Source organism: Nicotiana tabacum, chromosome 12, assembly GCF_000715075.1.
Source record: "Nicotiana tabacum cultivar K326 chromosome 12, ASM71507v2, whole genome shotgun sequence".
Classification (NCBI taxonomy): domain Eukaryota; kingdom Viridiplantae; phylum Streptophyta; class Magnoliopsida; order Solanales; family Solanaceae; genus Nicotiana; species Nicotiana tabacum.
In genome coordinates, this window is record NC_134091.1 from 11,776,232 (window position 1) to 11,794,615 (window position 18,384).

General features: G+C 34.5%; 1 protein-coding gene and 1 long non-coding RNA gene across 2 annotated transcripts; one reads left to right on the forward strand and one right to left on the reverse strand.

Moving 5' to 3' along the window:
• Positions 1–1,496: 1,496 nt before the first annotated feature.
• Positions 1,497–14,319, forward strand: LOC107774095 (uncharacterized). The gene is made up of 17 exons (XM_075227161.1): positions 1,497–2,811; positions 2,913–3,062; positions 3,478–3,748; positions 3,845–3,937; positions 4,405–4,579; positions 4,778–5,020; positions 5,173–5,367; positions 6,570–6,765; positions 6,817–6,971; positions 9,676–10,750; positions 10,856–10,971; positions 11,523–11,698; positions 12,607–12,797; positions 12,896–12,982; positions 13,335–13,492; positions 13,605–13,815; positions 13,920–14,319. The coding sequence occupies exons 1-17, from the start codon at positions 1,780–1,782 to the stop codon at positions 14,073–14,075; spliced, it is 4,680 nt and encodes a 1,559-aa protein (XP_075083262.1). The 5' UTR covers positions 1,497–1,779; the 3' UTR covers positions 14,076–14,319.
• Positions 14,320–16,032: 1,713 nt separating this feature from the next.
• LOC107774093 (uncharacterized) lies at positions 16,033–17,405 on the reverse strand. Its single transcript, XR_012697188.1, has 2 exons — positions 17,265–17,405; positions 16,033–16,623 (listed from the first exon to the last, which is right to left on the reverse strand). It is a non-coding gene; the product is annotated as an uncharacterized LOC107774093 (long non-coding RNA).
• Positions 17,406–18,384: the final 979 nt, after the last annotated feature.

The window sequence follows — 18,384 nt, forward strand, 5'->3', positions numbered from 1 at the left end:
GTGATTAAATTTTTAGAATGACTTCATTTAAGGGGAAACTGTTGCCAGAATACATTAGTTAGACATAGTGACATATGCCTACCTATACATCCAAAATAAGAAAAGGAAGGAAGTGGTAAATGCCTACCTCTTGGATCTCTAAACCTTAAAAGCTTGTTATTCTCTTTTTCTTTATTTAAAATTTAAAGTTGGTTTTGCAGAAAATTTCACATTGTAGCCAGAGATGTTGATGAAATGATTAATTTAACTCTGTATAAGAGAAATAATGGCTGGTACTTGGTAGCTTTGACATTAATAGAACAAGTCAAAATTCATTCAAAATTTGCATCTTTTGACAGCAATTTCTTATAAACTATATTAACCTAGCTCGGAAAACGAGTCATTTAAGGTCAATATACTCGATTCTACGCTACTTTAAAGCAAAATGATTTACAGGTTTTTATTACTGTATTTTTTTTATCCTAAGGTGTCGTTTGGTTTGAAGACAAGTTATACTGAGATTAATTATGATGTGATTAGTTATATTGAGATTATATCCTGGTATTATTTCTTATTGATTGTTTGGTATGTTGTATTAATCTCGAGATTGTCAATTTTACTGTTTTATCCTGGGATAACTTATTCTGGTATTACTATTCCACCTTCCGCTAGGTATAAATTATCCCGACACTATTTTTAATCCTGGAATAACTTATCTCAGAATTAGTAACCAAACAAGGGATAAAACGGTACTAAATTTTTATACTAAGATTATTTTTGCTTATCCATCATACCAAAACAACTCCTAAAAAATAACGGGGATTTTTTTTTACAAGAGACAATATTTCTAAGTTTAAATTTATACATTGTCTTCATCTCTTCCCGAAATTTATGTACTAAAATTTTATGTAAAAAATACGTAGTAAATTATCATCTTTTACCCTTTTAAAATTTGTATAAAAAAAAAAAATTAACTCCTTAAACTGACATCAACAAAAAAAATACTCCCTCCGTTCACTTTTACTTGTCCACTTTGAATCTTTCACGCCCCTTAAAAAATAATAAATATAGTATGTATTTTACCATACACTCATACCCTAATAATAGCCTTTCAAAAAGTCTTGAAAAATAAGTTTGAAAATGAATAATTAATGATAAGGGTAAAACAGAAAAAAAAATTATTATTTTTTATTTAGGAGACAAATAAAAGCAAGAATATATATTTAATACAGTGAACAAATAAAACTAAACGGAAGAAATAATAATTTGAACGACACTCTCGATTTGGCAATATGTCGTCACATGTGGGACTCCGACAAACTAATAAAACTCCCTCCCCCTCTCTTTTTAACTAGCAAAAATATTGAAACCCAAAAAGATTTTGTTCTTTAACTAAGTAAATGACAATCCCATACTACATAATAACAGAACCAACAAATAGTAACAATTCCATATAAAGAGTTAAAGACCATCTTTTTTCAGCATGATAAACATTAATTACATTGTGAACTAGGGTAATATTACTCTATGTTTAAACTTATCCTTTTACCAAGATACTGACTGTTCCCAAAAATGACTGCTCTTCTAATTCCAAACAAAAGAAAAACATTTTTTTATCTACTAATGAATCTTGCTTTTACTTCACTTAACTGCAGTTTCTAGTTAGAACTTCACTATCATTTCTCTCTTCAGCTTCCAAGATTTGTTTGGGTCAGAAAAAGATTGTTTCTTTTCTTGTTTTTTCAACTCCTGCAAATATGCTAAAATTCTGGGAATGTCTCTGAATTTCCATCGACTTCAATGAGGAAGCAGCACACAACTTTAACAAGATTTGGGCGTAAGGTAAGGGGTTCATATCAATCTTATGGACTAGGTGTAAAGTTAGCTGCAGTAGTAATCTTGGGTCTTTGTTTTGTTTTCATTTGGTCTGTTTTTTCACCTTCTTCTTATTCAATAACTTATCAAAGAGAAAACTTTGATGATATTAGAGAACCCATTTCAGCTGCAAATAGAAAAAAGGTCACTTCTTTAGTTCCTTCTACCAAAAAATCAGAACCCCATAAAGGTCATGTAGTTAATAAAGAAGATAAGAAATTGAAACATAGATCAAGTTCAGGTGAAAAAAAGAAAAAACTTGATGGTTCTTTGCCTTCAAAATCTGGTAGTAGTTGGCATAAAAATGAGAAAAGTGGAGTTGACAGAAAAAGAAAGGGTGAGGATCTGAAATTACCCAAAAAAGTTGATGAGGTAAAAGATCAATTTTTGGAAGGATCTGAAACTGAGGAGTTGGAGAAAGAGAATGAGGAAGAGAAAATAGAAAACAAGAAACAAGAAGAAGAAAAAGAAGTAGTTAAGGGTAAAGAGAATGTTAAAGAAAAATCAAAAAATTATAAACAAGAAGGAGAAGAAGAAGAAGTAGGAAATGGTAAAGAGAAAGAGGAAACAGAAACTAATAAAGAAGATGAAGAAGGAGGAGGAGATGATAATGAGGAAAGGGAAGGTAATGGTGAATTGACTAATTCTGAGCAGTTGGATCAAGAGGTTGCTGAGAAAGTGGAAGATGAGGATGAGAAATCTAGAGATACTGAGAAGAAAATGAAGAAGAATTTAGGACCAATATTTGATCCCAAAGCACATTATACTTGGAATTTCTGTAGTACTAGAAGCAAGCACAATTACATTCCTTGCATTGACATTGAAAGTGTCAGTGGAAAGTTGCGTAATTTTCGGCATCACGAAAGAAGTTGTCCTAAAGCACCTCAAATGTGTCTTGTTCCCCTTCCTCCTGACGGTTATGAGACTCCAGTAAGCTGGCCTGAAAGTAAGTCAAAGGTATGAGAACTCAAGCCCATCTTCATTAAATACTGCTTAATTCTTTCTTTCTTTCTTTCTTTCTTTCTTTCTTGCTTGTGTTAAGTTCATAATATTTACAGATACTATATAAAAATGTGGCACACCCGAAATTAGCGGCGTTTGTTAAGACAGAAAACTGGGTGGTGGAGTCTGGCGAATATCTCACTTTTCCATTGAACCAATCTATGCCCAAAGGTGGAATTCAACATTATCTAGATTTCATAGAAGAGGTGAGCATTTTGTCGACTCATGTATCTGTAGTAGTTCTGGTGCTCAAAGATCTCATGATTATCTTATACAACAAAATCCATGCTTATGATTGAAGTGACAGAGTCCACATTGTCTATGGAATTTCATACTACAGTTGAAAAAGAGGAGTTTGGTGCTTTACTCTCTTGTTATGATGTTTTTCCCTTAATTGGGAAGATAAAGATAACTTCCCTTGACCATGTGTAATTAAATCTTTGTTAATTATTTTTCTTCTGTTGAAGTTGCTAGATTCAGAATCAAGGTGTATTTCTGGGTGGTTTGAGATAATATTGTTATCTGTTGTATGATTATTTACTAATTTAGATGTCAGTTGAAATTTTAATTGCAAAATCTCTACTTGTGTTTGATATGTGAACTGATATTGGAGATTGGTAGATGGTACCAGACATTGAATGGGGGAAGAACATCCGTGTAGTGCTGGATATTGGATGTAAAGATTCAAGCTTTTCGGCTTCTGTACTTGAGAAAGGTGTATTAACACTTACTCTAGGCTTAAAAGATGACCTAGTGGACCTAGCACAAGTTGCGCTTGGGCGTGGGTTTCCAGCAGTAGTTACCCCATTCGGAACTCGGAGGCTTCCCTTTCCTAGTGGCGTCTTTGATGCTATTCACTGTAGTGACTGCCGTGCTTCTTGGCATTCTAATGGTTAGTGTTAAAGTTATTAGGCTAGAGCTTCTTTTTTTTCCTGTTTCTGTTTCTTCTATCCATAATATCCGGTGGTTTAACTTAGTTTACTTTCAGGGGGAAAGCATCTTATAGAGATGAACAGAATTTTGAGGCCTGGAGGTTATTTTATTTTGTCTTCAAAGCACAGTAGCATTGAAGTTGAAGAAGGTTTGTCCTCTATTTATGTCAGGGAGAACAGCTTTTTCTTTTCTGTTTTTTTTTTCTGGGTTAGTTAAAGGCTATTTAATTACATTTTTGCACGTTTTAGTCCAACTAGTAAATACCTTCCTTCTTGAATGGTGACCATGCCCTTAGCTCACCGTATTTTCCTACAGAAAACCCATTTTGCAGTGGACACTTGCCCTCCACTGTCACGGGATACTTTTGTCGAAGCATGAAATCCTCCCCTCCATTTTCACATTCAATCTCAAGCTTCTTGTCTTGCTAATAATAACTTTCTGATATTCTTTTTTCCGTGTGTGAAACTTGAAAGATGAACCTTCATTGTGTGATCTATGGTATAGTTCATCCTTGTAAGTTTTTCAATTTTGCGTGCTCTACTTTTTCTAAGCATGTATTTAAGATAGCCCATTTTGTGGAGGACTCATTCTCATAATATTTACCTTCTTCTCCAGCTATGTCAACACTGACAGCTTCAATTTGTTGGAATATCCTTGCTGATAAAACTGATGAAATCAGTGATATCAGGATTAAGTTGTACCAAAAACCACATGCAAATGACATGTATCAATTGAGAAGGAAAAAAGTTCCACCTCTATGCAAAGCGAACGAGAACCCAGATGCTTCCTGGTGAGCTGCAAAAGCCTGTGTTGCAATACTTGTCTCTCTTTTGCGCTCTTTGGTCAATGTTACTTTCCTTCTCACATACTTCCACTACTGCATATAGACGAGTGATCTTGGCAAAATAAGTGCACAACTCGTCACTGTTCCTGTACGTCTTTCTTAATACTCTCAAATGTTAAATTTTAATTGATTTGCCCGGAACAGGTATGTGCCAATAAAATCTTGCTTGCATACAATTCCTGAATCCATAGAACAACGAGGAACAGAATGGCCTGAGGAATGGCCAAAGAGACTTGAAACTTTTCCAGACTGGATGAACAATAGAGAGAAATTGATCGCGGACAGTGAGCACTGGAACGCTATTGTTAACAATTCTTATCTAGTTGGCTTGGGTATTGATTGGTCCAACATTCGGAATGTTATGGATATGAAAGCCATCAATGGAGGGTAAGTCTTCTGGCTTGATTCATCTGATGAAAGAGGAAGAAACATTTCCTATCCAATAATATGCTTTTGGTTTTCCACTTGTTCTGATTGTAATATTACACTGCATTCTAGTGCCACAACAAGAATGCTAACAACTGAGTAAAAATACACAGATTCGCAGCTGCGCTTGCGCAGCAGAAGGTGTGGGTGATGAATGTGATCCCTGTACATGCACCAAATACCCTTCCTATAGTCTTTGAACGAGGACTTGTTGGCGCGTACCACGATTGGTGCGAGGCTTTTGGTACTTATCCAAGATCATATGACCTTCTACATGCAGATCATCTCTTCTCAAGGCTTAAGAACAGGTTAGCATGACATTTTACCCTTTATTTGCTCACTTGGTTCAGTTTTCCACTTATTTATATGGATCCTTCCTCTTTTCACCAATCCTAGTGCACAAGTAGTTGTTCCTTTAGCTGTATCATTGGGACATCAATGTGGTTCGCAGTAGGTCATTTCAGTTAAACTGTGAAATGATTGTTAATGGCCTCGGCATACATGGTTATATTTGGCATAAAGGCTTATAATTTTCGCCGGACACTATTTTGTTTACTCTATTGAACGTTTGTTGGCAATACTAAAGACGACTTACTTCTTGATGTTTGGATTAAATCCACGAGGCTTATGGACTATTTCATTCCTAGTCATCATAACTAACGCGATAGGAGATTCACACTCAAGCAGATGCAAGGGGGCTGCATCGCATGGCGCCCTCCCCATTTTCAAAGCCATCCATCCTCATTATCATAATATTTTTTTCTCGAGATGGGTTCAGTAGTGCAACGTACTATATGGTAATTATCCCTGATGCAGAAAAAAAGTGGTAATTGCTGATTATGTCTAATTTCAATGGATCTCCTTTTGCTCTGCCCCAGGAGAAAACTTTTGGTCTGCCGTCACTAAATTTCAAGGTGTATTACTGAACTAGTTTTCCATGTTCACCTGAATGAAGTTCTACTATTTAGAGAGATCCATTTGCTTTTAGGGAAAGGGATACGTTGTCAATTGTAGATGAGTAAAGGTGACTAGCTAGGATAAGTATTATTCAAAATTGTTGTTGTTCCCTTGACTCCTTTATTTATTCTCTCATCGAGTATCTGTAGGAGAGAAGAGGAATCACACCCAAAATCTTTTTCGGAATCCCGCCATACACTAATTGTACTGGATATTTCCTCGAATGCCATAGGATTTTGCAGAGTCTAACCATAGAATATGATTCTGCTTGTCATTTTTCTTGATGTTCTACGCACTTGCTATTTTGGAACACTCAAGAAATTAAATCAGTTATACTATTCAGTTACATAATTTCTATAGGTTTAACTTTGTGTTAGCTTGCTAAAGTATGATAATGGTAAATAAACATTTCAAGCTTTTAGAATTACTTCTGCATCTGAAGTTACAACCTTCTCTGAAAGCAGAAGTGGGAATAAAGCTCGAAACTTTCCATTTCCAGACTAAATTTTTCTGCAGAGCTGACGTGGTTTGATCTCATGATCTTTCATTGCAGGTGCAAGCATCCCATAGTGATTGTGGTTGAGATGGACCGCATATTGCGGCCCGGTGGTTGGGCAATTATACGTGACAAGGTCGAAATACTTGATCCGCTAGAGAGTATATTGAGAAGCTTGCATTGGGAGATACGAATGACATTCGCGAAAGATAAGGAAGGCATCCTTTGTGCACAAAAAACCATGTGGAGACCTTGATTAATGGAGCTAGTCTTTCGCTTTCCATTTTCCAGATCTTCCCTGCAGAAGTATCGAGGCAATTCATTTGATTATTTGGATAAGCAAAGAAGGATACCACATATGGTTCCAGTCTTACAATCATTCTTTGCAAGATCTGCTGTTTATCTGTTCGAGATTGTCTATACCTCGTTGAGTAACACAATGTCATTATTGCTAACATGGTAATTTCTTGTACCAATTTCTTGGCCTCACTCTTTACATACTGGAAAAGTAACAGTGTCTTGTAGCAACTGGTGCGCGAGTAATCTATTTTTGCTCTTACCATTGATTGAATCGAACATTTGTGCATAAATTTTAAGTATGTTTTTGTTCCAACCTCATGTCTGTTGTTAGAGTATTATATGAACCTTATACTATGATGTGGTTTCTTTACTTATTTTGTTGCATTGTTAACGAATAAATGATTAGTTGATCACCTGAGAATTTGCATGAAATGAATCCTCTACCAAGAATGTCGGTATAGGTATTAGCAGTCATTGACAAAGGTTTAAAGAAAATTTGGTCATTTTAAGGAGTCAGAGGTTACTGGCCAAGTGTTCGTTATTCCCCAAATATAACTCTGAGCATCTTTAATCCTTTAATTTTGCTAAAATAGAGCATCTTTGGTCTTACTAACAGACCCATGTTGAAAACTAACGGTGCTCTCACGTGACTGTAAAACACTGAACCCACGGTGCAAGACTAACTCCATTCCTGATTCCCCCAAATCTATTCTTGATTTTCCCCAAATAAACCCTTTACCAAAAGCCCTAAGCCCATCTGGAGAAAGCTTTATTGACGGGAACAAGAATATAACTCTGGTTTTTCTTTTGCTGTATCAACTAATGGTTTGCTTGATTATGGATTCTAACAAGTTATGCACCTGAATTAACTGCTATTTATATGAACCAATCATACGCTTGAATGGTTTATTTGACTATTGATATAAAGGTCAAATTTGTTTAACCATATCCTAAGAAACGAATAAGGCAGGAAGAAAATGAAGAAGGCATAACCTAGAGGGGAATCACCAGTTAGTTTTTAACATGAGTCTATTAGTGAAACCAAAGATGCTCTACTTTAGCAAAGTTAAGAGATTAAAAATGCTCTAAGTTATATTTGGAGGACAAAAATAGACATGTTTTTATAGATAAGGGATAATTTTAGTCAAAAACTCAACAAATTTCCAATTTGCAAAAAAAATATTGATAATTTTGAAATAACTATTTCCAAGTAAAGTTATTAAATTAAAAATTTATATTCGTTTTGTTTAAAATGAAATTTAATATCTTTTCAAGAATTAGTTGGGGAAAGGAATCTCAAATTTATTATGTCAAAAAAATATTTAATTGAGTTCAATTCTCCTGAGGGCATCTCCAACTTTTACCCCCATTTTGGGGACAACTTACTCCAACCATTCCCCCATTTTTTCTCCTAAAAGAGAATATTCTTTTTATATTCTTCTCTCTCTTCTATATTATATTATTATCTTTCATTTCAATTTTATTTTTTAATTTTCATTAAACAAATTCCATCTTTTATTTTCATTAATTTGTAATTTCCATTAAAACAATTCCATAAAATTTTAAATAATATAATTTGTAAGCAATTATTATAGATTAACTAATAATTTAAATAAAAGTGAAATCATTGCGATACAAGATTAATTAAATACATATTACATAACGATAAAATTCATTCGAAATACTACATAAATATTCAACTTCAACCTCTAGTATTCTCCCATAAATGATCTATTAATGCATTACGAAGTGCAAAATGAGCATCTTTGTCCTTAATTCTTCTATGTCGAGCTAAAAATTCTTGAAATCGTTGATTTTCATCTACTGTCATTTCTACTGTTGGAGGTGGACCTTCCAAATCATCTCGAATTGGTGCATTAAGATCACGCTCATTCTGGACTATCATGTTGTACAGTATAATACATATAGTCATTATATCATGTAGCAACATCAAATATTTTATATTTGCACCTTTCATTTTTTGTGATGGTTATATCTTTTTCATACAATTATAACTCATAATAAAATTAACTACCAATTTTACATTAAAAAAATAGATGCACGATAGTTAATTTTTTAAAATTATATGTCAAAGTTAAAATAAAAAATTAATTAGGTAAATATATTATATAAACATAATTAAGTATATATAAAAAGATAAATTAAAAGATTAAATAATAAAAATAATAATATTTTAATGAAGAATAGTAAATGAGGAGATGAATAGTGTATCCTCAAATTTGGGGAGACACTATTCACTCCCCATTTTGGGGACAAAAAATGGGGGAGGTTTGGAGTGAAATTTCCCCATTTTTGAGGCAAGGTTGGAGTTGCTTTAAGAAAAGAGTAAAAATAGCGGATGAACCTGACACGTGAATAGGAAGAAAGAAAAATGTGGGAGGAATGAGATTCTTTCGTCCTTAACTAAACATCTCAAATTCATGATGCAAATACTTACTCCGTTTCAATCTAGATAAGCTAATTTGACTCGGCACGGAATTTAAGAAAAAAATGAAGAATTTTGAAACTTGTGGTCTTAAAAGCTTAAGAGTTAAAAATTTTGTGGGGCGACATTTATGTGGTTAGAAAAACTTCTCATCAAGGATAAAATGAAGAGTTTAAAGTTGAATTATTTTCAATTATAAAAATATATTATTTTTTTTAACAGACTAATAAGAAAAATATATTATCTAAATTGAAACATAGGGTATATGATTATGATAATAAAACAAAAGAGAGAGAACTAGGATTACTATGTTTCAATAGGTTACTCTTGAAAATAGATAGCTAAATTACTAACCCGGTAATTTTTTTTTTTTTTTTTTTTTTGTTTATTAAACTGTATTCCTGCTTGGTAATTAATTTCGATAACCATTAAAGAAGAAAATATTTTATTTATTCATCCAAAAAAAAGAAAGGGAAGCTCAAAAGAGAGCGTTTTTTCCTCAAAAACATGTGCCGCCATTGATACACAGAGATGTAACATCGGACAGATCAAAGCTCCTTTTTTACTTTACGTTGTTAGAACAAAACAGAAAATACCCGCCATGTCCCCATCCCTGTCTTCTTACCCCACGCGCCTCGCCATCCTCACGCTCCTCTCCGCCACCACAGTCTACTTCTTCTACAAATCCCGCCGTCATCTCTTCAAACGCCTCATATCCTTAAACCCTAACCCTAAAACCCCTAAAGGCAAACTCTTTTTCATATCCCAAACTGGCACTTCTAAAACCCTAGCAAAAAATCTTCACAGTTTATTAAACCTCAATGGGTTTGACTTTGACCTCGTTGACCCAAAAGATTACGAGCCTGAGGATTTGCACAAAGAAAGCTTTGTATTAATTATAGCTTCCACTTGGGAAAACGGGAAACCCCCTTCAAATGCTGGGTTTTTTATTGATTGGTTAAATGAGAGTGTTGATGATTTTAGGGTTGGTTCTTTATTGCTTAGTAAGTGTAAATTTGCAATCTTTGGAGTTGGTAGTGGTTCTTATGGTGAAACATTTAATGCCGTGGCGCGTGATTTTTCGAAGAAATTGAGGCAACTTGGTGGGGTTGAGGTTTTAGAGGTGGGTGAGGGTGATGTGGATGAAGGTAATTTGGATGAGGTGTTTGGTAAGTGGAGCAAGAGGGTTGTTGGGGTTTGGAGTAATTTAGGGCAAAATGGAGGGTATATGGTGAATGGAGTTGGTGATGGTAATGAAGATGAAGTTGTGAGTGAGGGCGATGATGATGATGATGATGATGATGATGATGATGAATTCGAAGAAAATGACGAGGGGTCAGAAATTCTTGATCTTGAGGATATTGCGGGTAAAGGGCCTTCGAGAAAGAAAGGAGTTGGAGATAAATTAGTTAATGGGAAGTTGAATGGTGATATTGTGAATGGAGAGAAAGAAATGGTAACTCCAGTTATTAGGGCGAGTTTGGTGAAACAGGTATTGTGGTCAAATAACTAACTTCTGTCGTTATCAAATTAATTAGTTTAATTATTCTGATGGATAATTTAAGTTAATATAGTTTATTTTGTGATGAAATTGCAGGGCTATAAAATAATTGGTTCACATAGTGGTGTGAAACTTTGTAGATGGACAAAATCACAACTTAGAGGGCGTGGAGGTTGCTATAAGCACTCGTTTTATGGCATTGAGAGTCACAGGTGATTGTTTATAGCGTGTACATTTTTACTATATTCTATCTATGAGTTGTGTACTGGTTCTTTGGTCATCGGTTGACTGGATTGCATTTTAGCTTTCAACAATATTCTCGTTGTGTCCAAGTTGCAGCTCTGTGGTCACAGGTGGATGTGATCATCTTTACTATAGCATTGATGAAGCATGCAGTGAATAAGAGAATGAAATTTTGCGATTATGTTTGCATGTGCTTATCCCAAAAAAAAGTGTTGTTAGACAAGTCTGTTATATGGAATAGGAGTAGAATGGAAAATGAATTGTGCATATAAAGCATGTAACTTGATTGGATATACTATAAAATGATATGACAGTTTAAATTGTCCCAAACAGGGCCTCAGTAGAAAATCTACTGTGAAGTAGCTGAGTGAACCCTCAAAAGAGAAACAAAAAGTACAAAACATGATCAGTTTCGATTGCACTGACATGTTGTGCCCCATATAGTAAGCTCAATATCTATCGACTTCCTATCCTGTATGCTGATTCTAAAGCTGAATTTGCATTTTTGCCTGTTGCATAGGTGCATGGAAGCAACTCCTAGTTTAGCATGTGCGAACAAATGTGTTTTTTGTTGGAGACATCACACAAACCCTGTTGGGAAGAGCTGGAGGTGGAAGATGGATGACCCCATTGAGATTGTGGACACAGCTATAGATTTGCATACCAAAATGATAAAACAGATGAAAGGCGTTCCAGGTTTGTTTTTTGGTGCACATGCACTTATATGTTGGAAAGTTGAGTAAAGCCATATGAGAAATAATGTGTTTGGTTGAAATCCTTTGGTGATTGTATTTAACATGACTGTTGGTTCAATTTGTTGTGTCCACCCAAGAAATTGTACCTTGGTTGAGTTGTGTTTTTTTTGCAAGGCCTTCTTATTTCCAAATAAAAAATGGTAAAACTGATACAGTTAACTGCTGGTTCTCCATTTGCTTCCTCATCTGCATCTTCCTTAACTTACCCTACTCCCTAAGGACATGAAATGTAGAAGTGGATACAGAATTTTCTCAATTGCTTAATCTGCCTCGATAAAACAGATGCCCTTCCACCAGAGGCGGAGCTAGAGCTTCGGTTGCGGGTTCAGCCGAACCCAGTAGTTTTAGTCCAAATCCTGTATTTGTTTTAAATATTCATTGAATACAACAACAACAACAACCCAGTATAATCCCACTAGTGGGGTCTGGGGAGGGTAGTGTGTACGCAGACCTTATCCCTACCCTGGGGTAGAGAGGCTGTTTCCGATAGACCCTCGGCTCCCTCCCTCCAAGAACTCCCCACCTTGCTCTTGGGGTGACTCGAACTCACAACCTCTTGATTGGAAGTGGAGGGTGCTCACCACTAGAGCAACCCATTCTTGTCAAAAAATATTCATTGAATATGTACAAATTATTAATTTAGAATCCAATAACTTAGAAGGAGCTGAATAAGCTTCAAATATTGACTCCACCTCTACCTTCCACCCTTTTTGCTTGTTTGGCCCTCCAAATATGAAGTAAGCTGAAAACTTTTAGAACCATATCAGCTATTATCTTTAAATTAATAATTTTATCAACTTTTCTGTTCAGGACGTCTTAGATATTGACCAGAATATTCCACCCTTGCAGGTGTTAAAGCTGAGCGTTTGTCTGAGGGTCTTTCTCCTAGGCATTGCGCCTTGTCACTGGTTGGCGAGCCTATTATGTATCCAGAAATAAATTCACTTGTAGATGAGCTGCACAAGAGGCGGATTTCGACTTTTCTAGTAACTAATGCGCAGTTCCCTGACAAGATTAAGTTGTTGAAACCAATCACACAGGTCTGCAAGGCTGTACTATTGTCCTTCTTTATCGATCTCTCAAGTATGTCAACATCCGAGTTCCATATCTAAATCTCGCTTCATCTTTAAATGTACAGTTGTATGTTAGCGTAGATGCTGGTACAAAGGACAGCTTAAAAGCAATTGACAGACCACTATTTGGAGACTTCTGGGAGCGTTTTCTTGTAAGTATCATATATTTGTCTGATTTAAACTAGAAATGTGAGGAATATCCATTAAGTTAACGGATGTCGAAAAGGAAGGGGAAAACAGACCCTATCGAAAAGGAAGGAGAAAGCAGAGTCCGAAAACACAGTTAAAGTTGTCAGCTGCACTCTAGTAAACCATAGCAATCTGCATCAAACTGTAGTTTGTGATATACCAGTGAGTGGAAAGTTTAAAATGCTTACTTTTACATCAGTGCTTAAAAAGACTCGGCTGCCACAGGAAACAAACCATATTTTCTGTTTTTTCTTATTTGTGTGCGACAATTCAGACTGGCTCAATATTTATTTTCTGTTATTCTGATTTTGTTAGGATTCCTTGAAAGCTCTCAAGGAGAAGGAGCAAAGAACTGTGTATCGTTTGACACTTGTTAAAGGGTGGAATGCAGAAGAAGTGGATGCATATTTTAACCTATTCAGCATCGGAAAACCTGATTTCATTGAAATCAAAGGTGTCACTTACTGTGGATCGTAAGTTCTCCCTCTTTTCTTTTTTTCTTTTCCCCCTCTTCTGCTAGGTTGATTTGATTATAGAACTCAGTGCATGTGAATTCAGTTAAGTAATCAGGAGGATTTTACACAGGTCGGCTACATCAAAGTTGACAATGGAGAATGTCCCTTGGCACTCTGATGTGAAGGAATTCTCTGAGGCCTTGGCTAAAAAGAGTAATGGAGGGTATGAGGTTGCTTGTGAACACGTGCATTCTTGCTGTGTTCTTCTGGCTAAAGTCGATAAGTTTAAGATAGACGGTCAGTGGTACACGTGGATAGACTACGAGAAGTTCCATGACCTGGTTGGTTACTTCTCTTGTTCAAGCTTTTCAGTACATGGGTTATAGCTATAACATTCCCATTTCCTTTTGCGTAATCAATGTTTTTTAAACCTATGGTGCCACAGGTCGCGTCTGGAAAACCCTTTACTAGTAAGGATTACATGGCGCCTACACCATCTTGGGCCGTCTATGGAGCTGAGGAAGGCGGGTTTGATCCAGAGCAATTGCGTTATAAAAAAGAGCGACACCACAAATCATCTCGTAAAGAAAATGGTTCTTGAAAGTGCAAAGCAGTTTTCTTTACCTCTGATGGCTTACAATTTTGTTTCACAGAGTTAGATTTTGCTTTCCTTGCATTTCTCCTTGAAAGAGCCAGCTTGTATTAGTGGTGGTCATCGGTCGTTTGGTATTTTGGGTTCAGTCTTAAAAATGTTATACCAATATCATACCAAAATAAATATGGTTCGGTTTTTCATTTTTTGCTTTCGTTCTATGCAGTTGGATAACATCGGTATTACTCTTTAAGGTTATAACTTTGTGTTTATTGATGATTTCCTATAAAATGTTAGATAAAGGAGTAACCATTATCATTTCACATAAATAACTTGTTTTACCAAATGAAATTTAGAGAAATATATTCCCTTGTTTTAGTATTGCAAAAGCAAAAATATTCTAACCAGTCTTATGGAAATTGAAATGCTTACCATTAAAAAAAAAAATTGTATAGAAAATAAACCATTTAAAAAATATGAATGGGGACAGGTTATTGACATCAATTGATCAAGAAATAAGCAAGATAAGATATGATATGAGATGAAAGTATAAATCAGAAATTTCAGACATGTATAATCTATTCTATCCTCCTATGAACACTTGATACTCAGAGGCAAGGCTGGTTAGCACCTTCATCAATATTGACAGGAAAAGAATTTAGGGATCGATTGGTTTGAAGACAAGTTATGCTGGGATTAGTTATGTTGAGATTAGTTATATTGTAATTAGTTATTCTGGTATTATTTCTTATTTGACCATTTGATATGTTGTATTAATCATGAATTGTCAATTTTATTACTTTATTCTAGGATACTTTATCGTGCGATTACTATTCCACCCTCTGGCAAGTATAAGTTATCCCGGTACTATTTTTAATCCTGGATTAACTTATCTCAAGATTAGTAACCAAACAAAGAATAAGGCAGTATTAAATTTTTATCCAAAGATTATTTTTACTTATTCATCGTACCAAACGACCCCTTAGCACTCATTGTAAACTTCATTGGTACGTATAATACAGTTAATACTACAATATCACATAAAATAGACTAAACAAAAGAGACTAGAATAACTTTAGAAAAAAATTTGGATGCAGAAAAAATTCACATTTGATTAAGTCTGATTCTGTGTAAAAATATGAATGAAACCATATCGCTACATGAGAATTGAGACAGCCTCATATTGCAGACACAATAAATGATCAGCTTATCACTGCAGAATGCAGAGAAGGAAAATGCTTCACGTCTGCCAAAACGAAAAGGAGCCACAAATCAAATAAAAAACAAAGCATTACATTTTTTTGACAAAATCCCCACAAATTGCTCGTTAGCAAAAGCTGCAACCAATAAAAGGAAAGTTCTTACTCCCTCCGTCTTACTTTATGTGGTACTGTTTGACTTGGTGCTTAGAAAAAATTATTTTTTGTCGAAAAACATACATCACATAAATTGTAACGGACAAAGTTTTTAACATCTTCTTTAATTAAGAATTAGCTAAATAAGTACTAGAGTGCAAGCTATGTATAATATACCAAAATGATTTACTATATAGTATATATATGCTGATGGTAAAAAAAAAGTTGCGCAAATCTATAACAAATTACCTGTCTCGCTTTCAGCTTGTTACTCCACTTATTATAAATGGTATAGTGTAAAAATTCTTTTATTCACGAAATATATATAAAAATTAAACTCTTGATAATCCTGATCATGCAACTTATTTTGCCTTTTTTTCTTTTCTTTTCTCATTCTTTTTCAAAGAAGAGCACATCCTAATCAAAAGTGCCAAACTGCATGAAATTTTGTCGATACAGAGTGTTTATCCAACTTTCTTGAATTGAGCACACTTTACACAAAAGTCATTACAGTCAATATCACAATTCAATCCAGAGTATAATAGCTAACCATTGCCCTTCCTAACAAAATGTTTCTCACAATTAAAATGGACATACTAAAACCAAAAAACTAACAGGAAAGGAACAAAACCAATAGATGAATAAACTTGTTCATCTTTGATACTTTCATTTAAGACAACAACATACCCGGTGTATTCCCACAAATAAAATCTAAGGGTAGTATGCATGCAGACCTTACCCCTCCCTACCTCGTAAAGATAGAAAGGTTGTTTCCGGAGAACGTTCGGCGTTGATACTTCCCTTTGTTTCAAAAATTACCTACAAAGAAAAAGGAGATTTTTGAAAGTGATTTTTAGCAGCTTTTTCTTGGCTTGCTTTTTCTTCTAGCTCTGCTCTTTGCTACAGGTTGCTGCTTTTGTGGCTGTAAATTTTTTTCCTCTTCAGATTGTTCTTCTGCTTCTTTCTTTTCTCCTTCTGCTGCTTCTTTATTTTCTAATTCTTCACCTTCATTTATTTTGAGTTTCTTTATTTCTCCAGTAGCCTCTTCTTCATCTTTTACAATAATTTTCCTTGGTCTTCCTCTTTTTCTAGGAGTAATCTGTTGTTGTTGTTGTTGAGAGTCTCCACTCATTGCTGATGATTCTGCTATTGCTACTGATAACTCCTTTGTCTTCTTCAAAATTTTCTTCTTTCCCATCAATCTTTTCACAACCCACTAAGCTATTTCAGTCTTTAAAAAAACTTATATGATAAACAAAATCCAATTCTTAAAATTACCCAAAAAATAAAAATCCAATCTTTAATGTTTCTGGTGCTCTCTTTTGCATAAATATATCTATATAAACATATGATATCAAAATCCAATCTTGAAAACTACCAAAGCTCGGTTCACTAGGTTTTTGCTATGCACGGATCCGAAAAAGAGCCGGATCACAAAAGTCTATTGTACGCAATCTTAACATGACTTTCTGCGAGAGGCTATTTTACCGGCTCTAACTAGTAACCTCGTGGTCACGGGCATCAATTTACCCGTGACGCCAATACTCCACTTCTAATCTTGAAAACTACCAAGGGAGAAATATTCAAACTTTTAAGGTATCTAGTGCTCTCTTTTGCATATATCTATATAACCTTATAATATATGATAGCAAAATCCAAATTTCACAACTACCCAGAAATAAAAATCAAATCTTTAAGGTGTCTGGTGCTTTGCATATATCTACATACCACAAATTACAACACCCCCCCCCCTCCCCCCCCAATACCCAATGTTAAAAAACATGAAGACACAACATACCAATAGCAAAAAATTAAATAAAAAGTAAAGAAATGAATAACTTACTTTTCTGAGAAGCTAGAGCCAATAATCATAAGAAATAAATCATATGTAGCTTAGCTCTTTGTGGTGCTATGAATCAATCCACACAAAAGCAGAACTTTCTATCTTTTCATACATACAAAACCATAGAGAGAGAAAGAGACTTCAGTTGAAATAGAAAACAAGAGTCAATTACAGTATATAAATATATGAAATATTAGAAGCTACCTAGCAAATTTTTCCTTTTTCTTTTTTCTTGGCTTATCTATTCATTCAATTTTTTTTTCCCTCTTGCTGCCAACATGGAAAACAATTTTATTAGAAAAGAAACTATAATATATAATACTACAAAATAGTACGAATTATAATTGGCTGGACCAGCTGTTTAGCAGAGAAGGGACGAAATAATAAGGTGGAAACAAAGAGTAAGGAAGAAAAAAGAAGTGAGACAAATAGGGGAATAAGGAAAAGAGCTATTTTACTAACCATGGTTAGTTTGAACTTTGGTCAATGACTAAAATGGAGGTTGACGTGGTTAATTATTTAACTTATTGTACACTAAACAGAGAAAATCAACTTCCCTTATCAATAGTTTAATTTAATCTGTTATAGTAGATTGTTTTATTTTCAAGTTACTTATTCTACTTGTTACCAGTAGTTACCATTAGTTAATTCGAGTATCTTTTAAATGATTTTGGTATTCTAAAAATTCATTTACGTCATGAGTGTATACACGTTCAATAAAAGTTTTTAAAAATATCATCAAAGGGTATGAGAAGAGAATGAAATGATAAAGATTCCTTTCACTTTTAATTAGAGACCTCTCGAGTTTGAATTATGAAAATGTAGTTCTCTTTCATCTGGAGGCTAAGAGGCTGTTTGGATTGGCTTATTTTAAGTGTTTTTAAGCCAAAATCATTTATCAGCCATTTTGTAATGTTTGGATAAAGTAAAAATATACTTTTAAGCACTTGTTTTAAAGCTAAAATGACAAAAATAAGCCAAAAGTCAAAAGTTAGAATTTCTAACTTATGGCTTAAAAGCTATTTTGACTTAAAAGTTACTTAAAGTAAGCACATCCAAATGGGCTATAAATCCCATGATAAAATTTATGTGATGTTGTATATGGGTGAACTCGGGGTTG

Bases quoted from the DNA above. Each gene is read 5' to 3' on its own strand.
- LOC107774095 (XM_075227161.1), top strand. From the start codon at position 1,780: ATGAGGAAGCAGCACACAACTTTAACAAGATTTGGGCGTAAGGTAAGG. The intron at 3,749-3,844 runs GTTAGTGTTAAA...GTTTACTTTCAG, and splicing joins TGCTTCTTGGCATTCTAATG to GGGGAAAGCATCTTATAGAG. The intron at 12,798-12,895 runs GTCTGCAAGGCT...TTAAATGTACAG, and splicing joins TGTTGAAACCAATCACACAG to TTGTATGTTAGCGTAGATGC.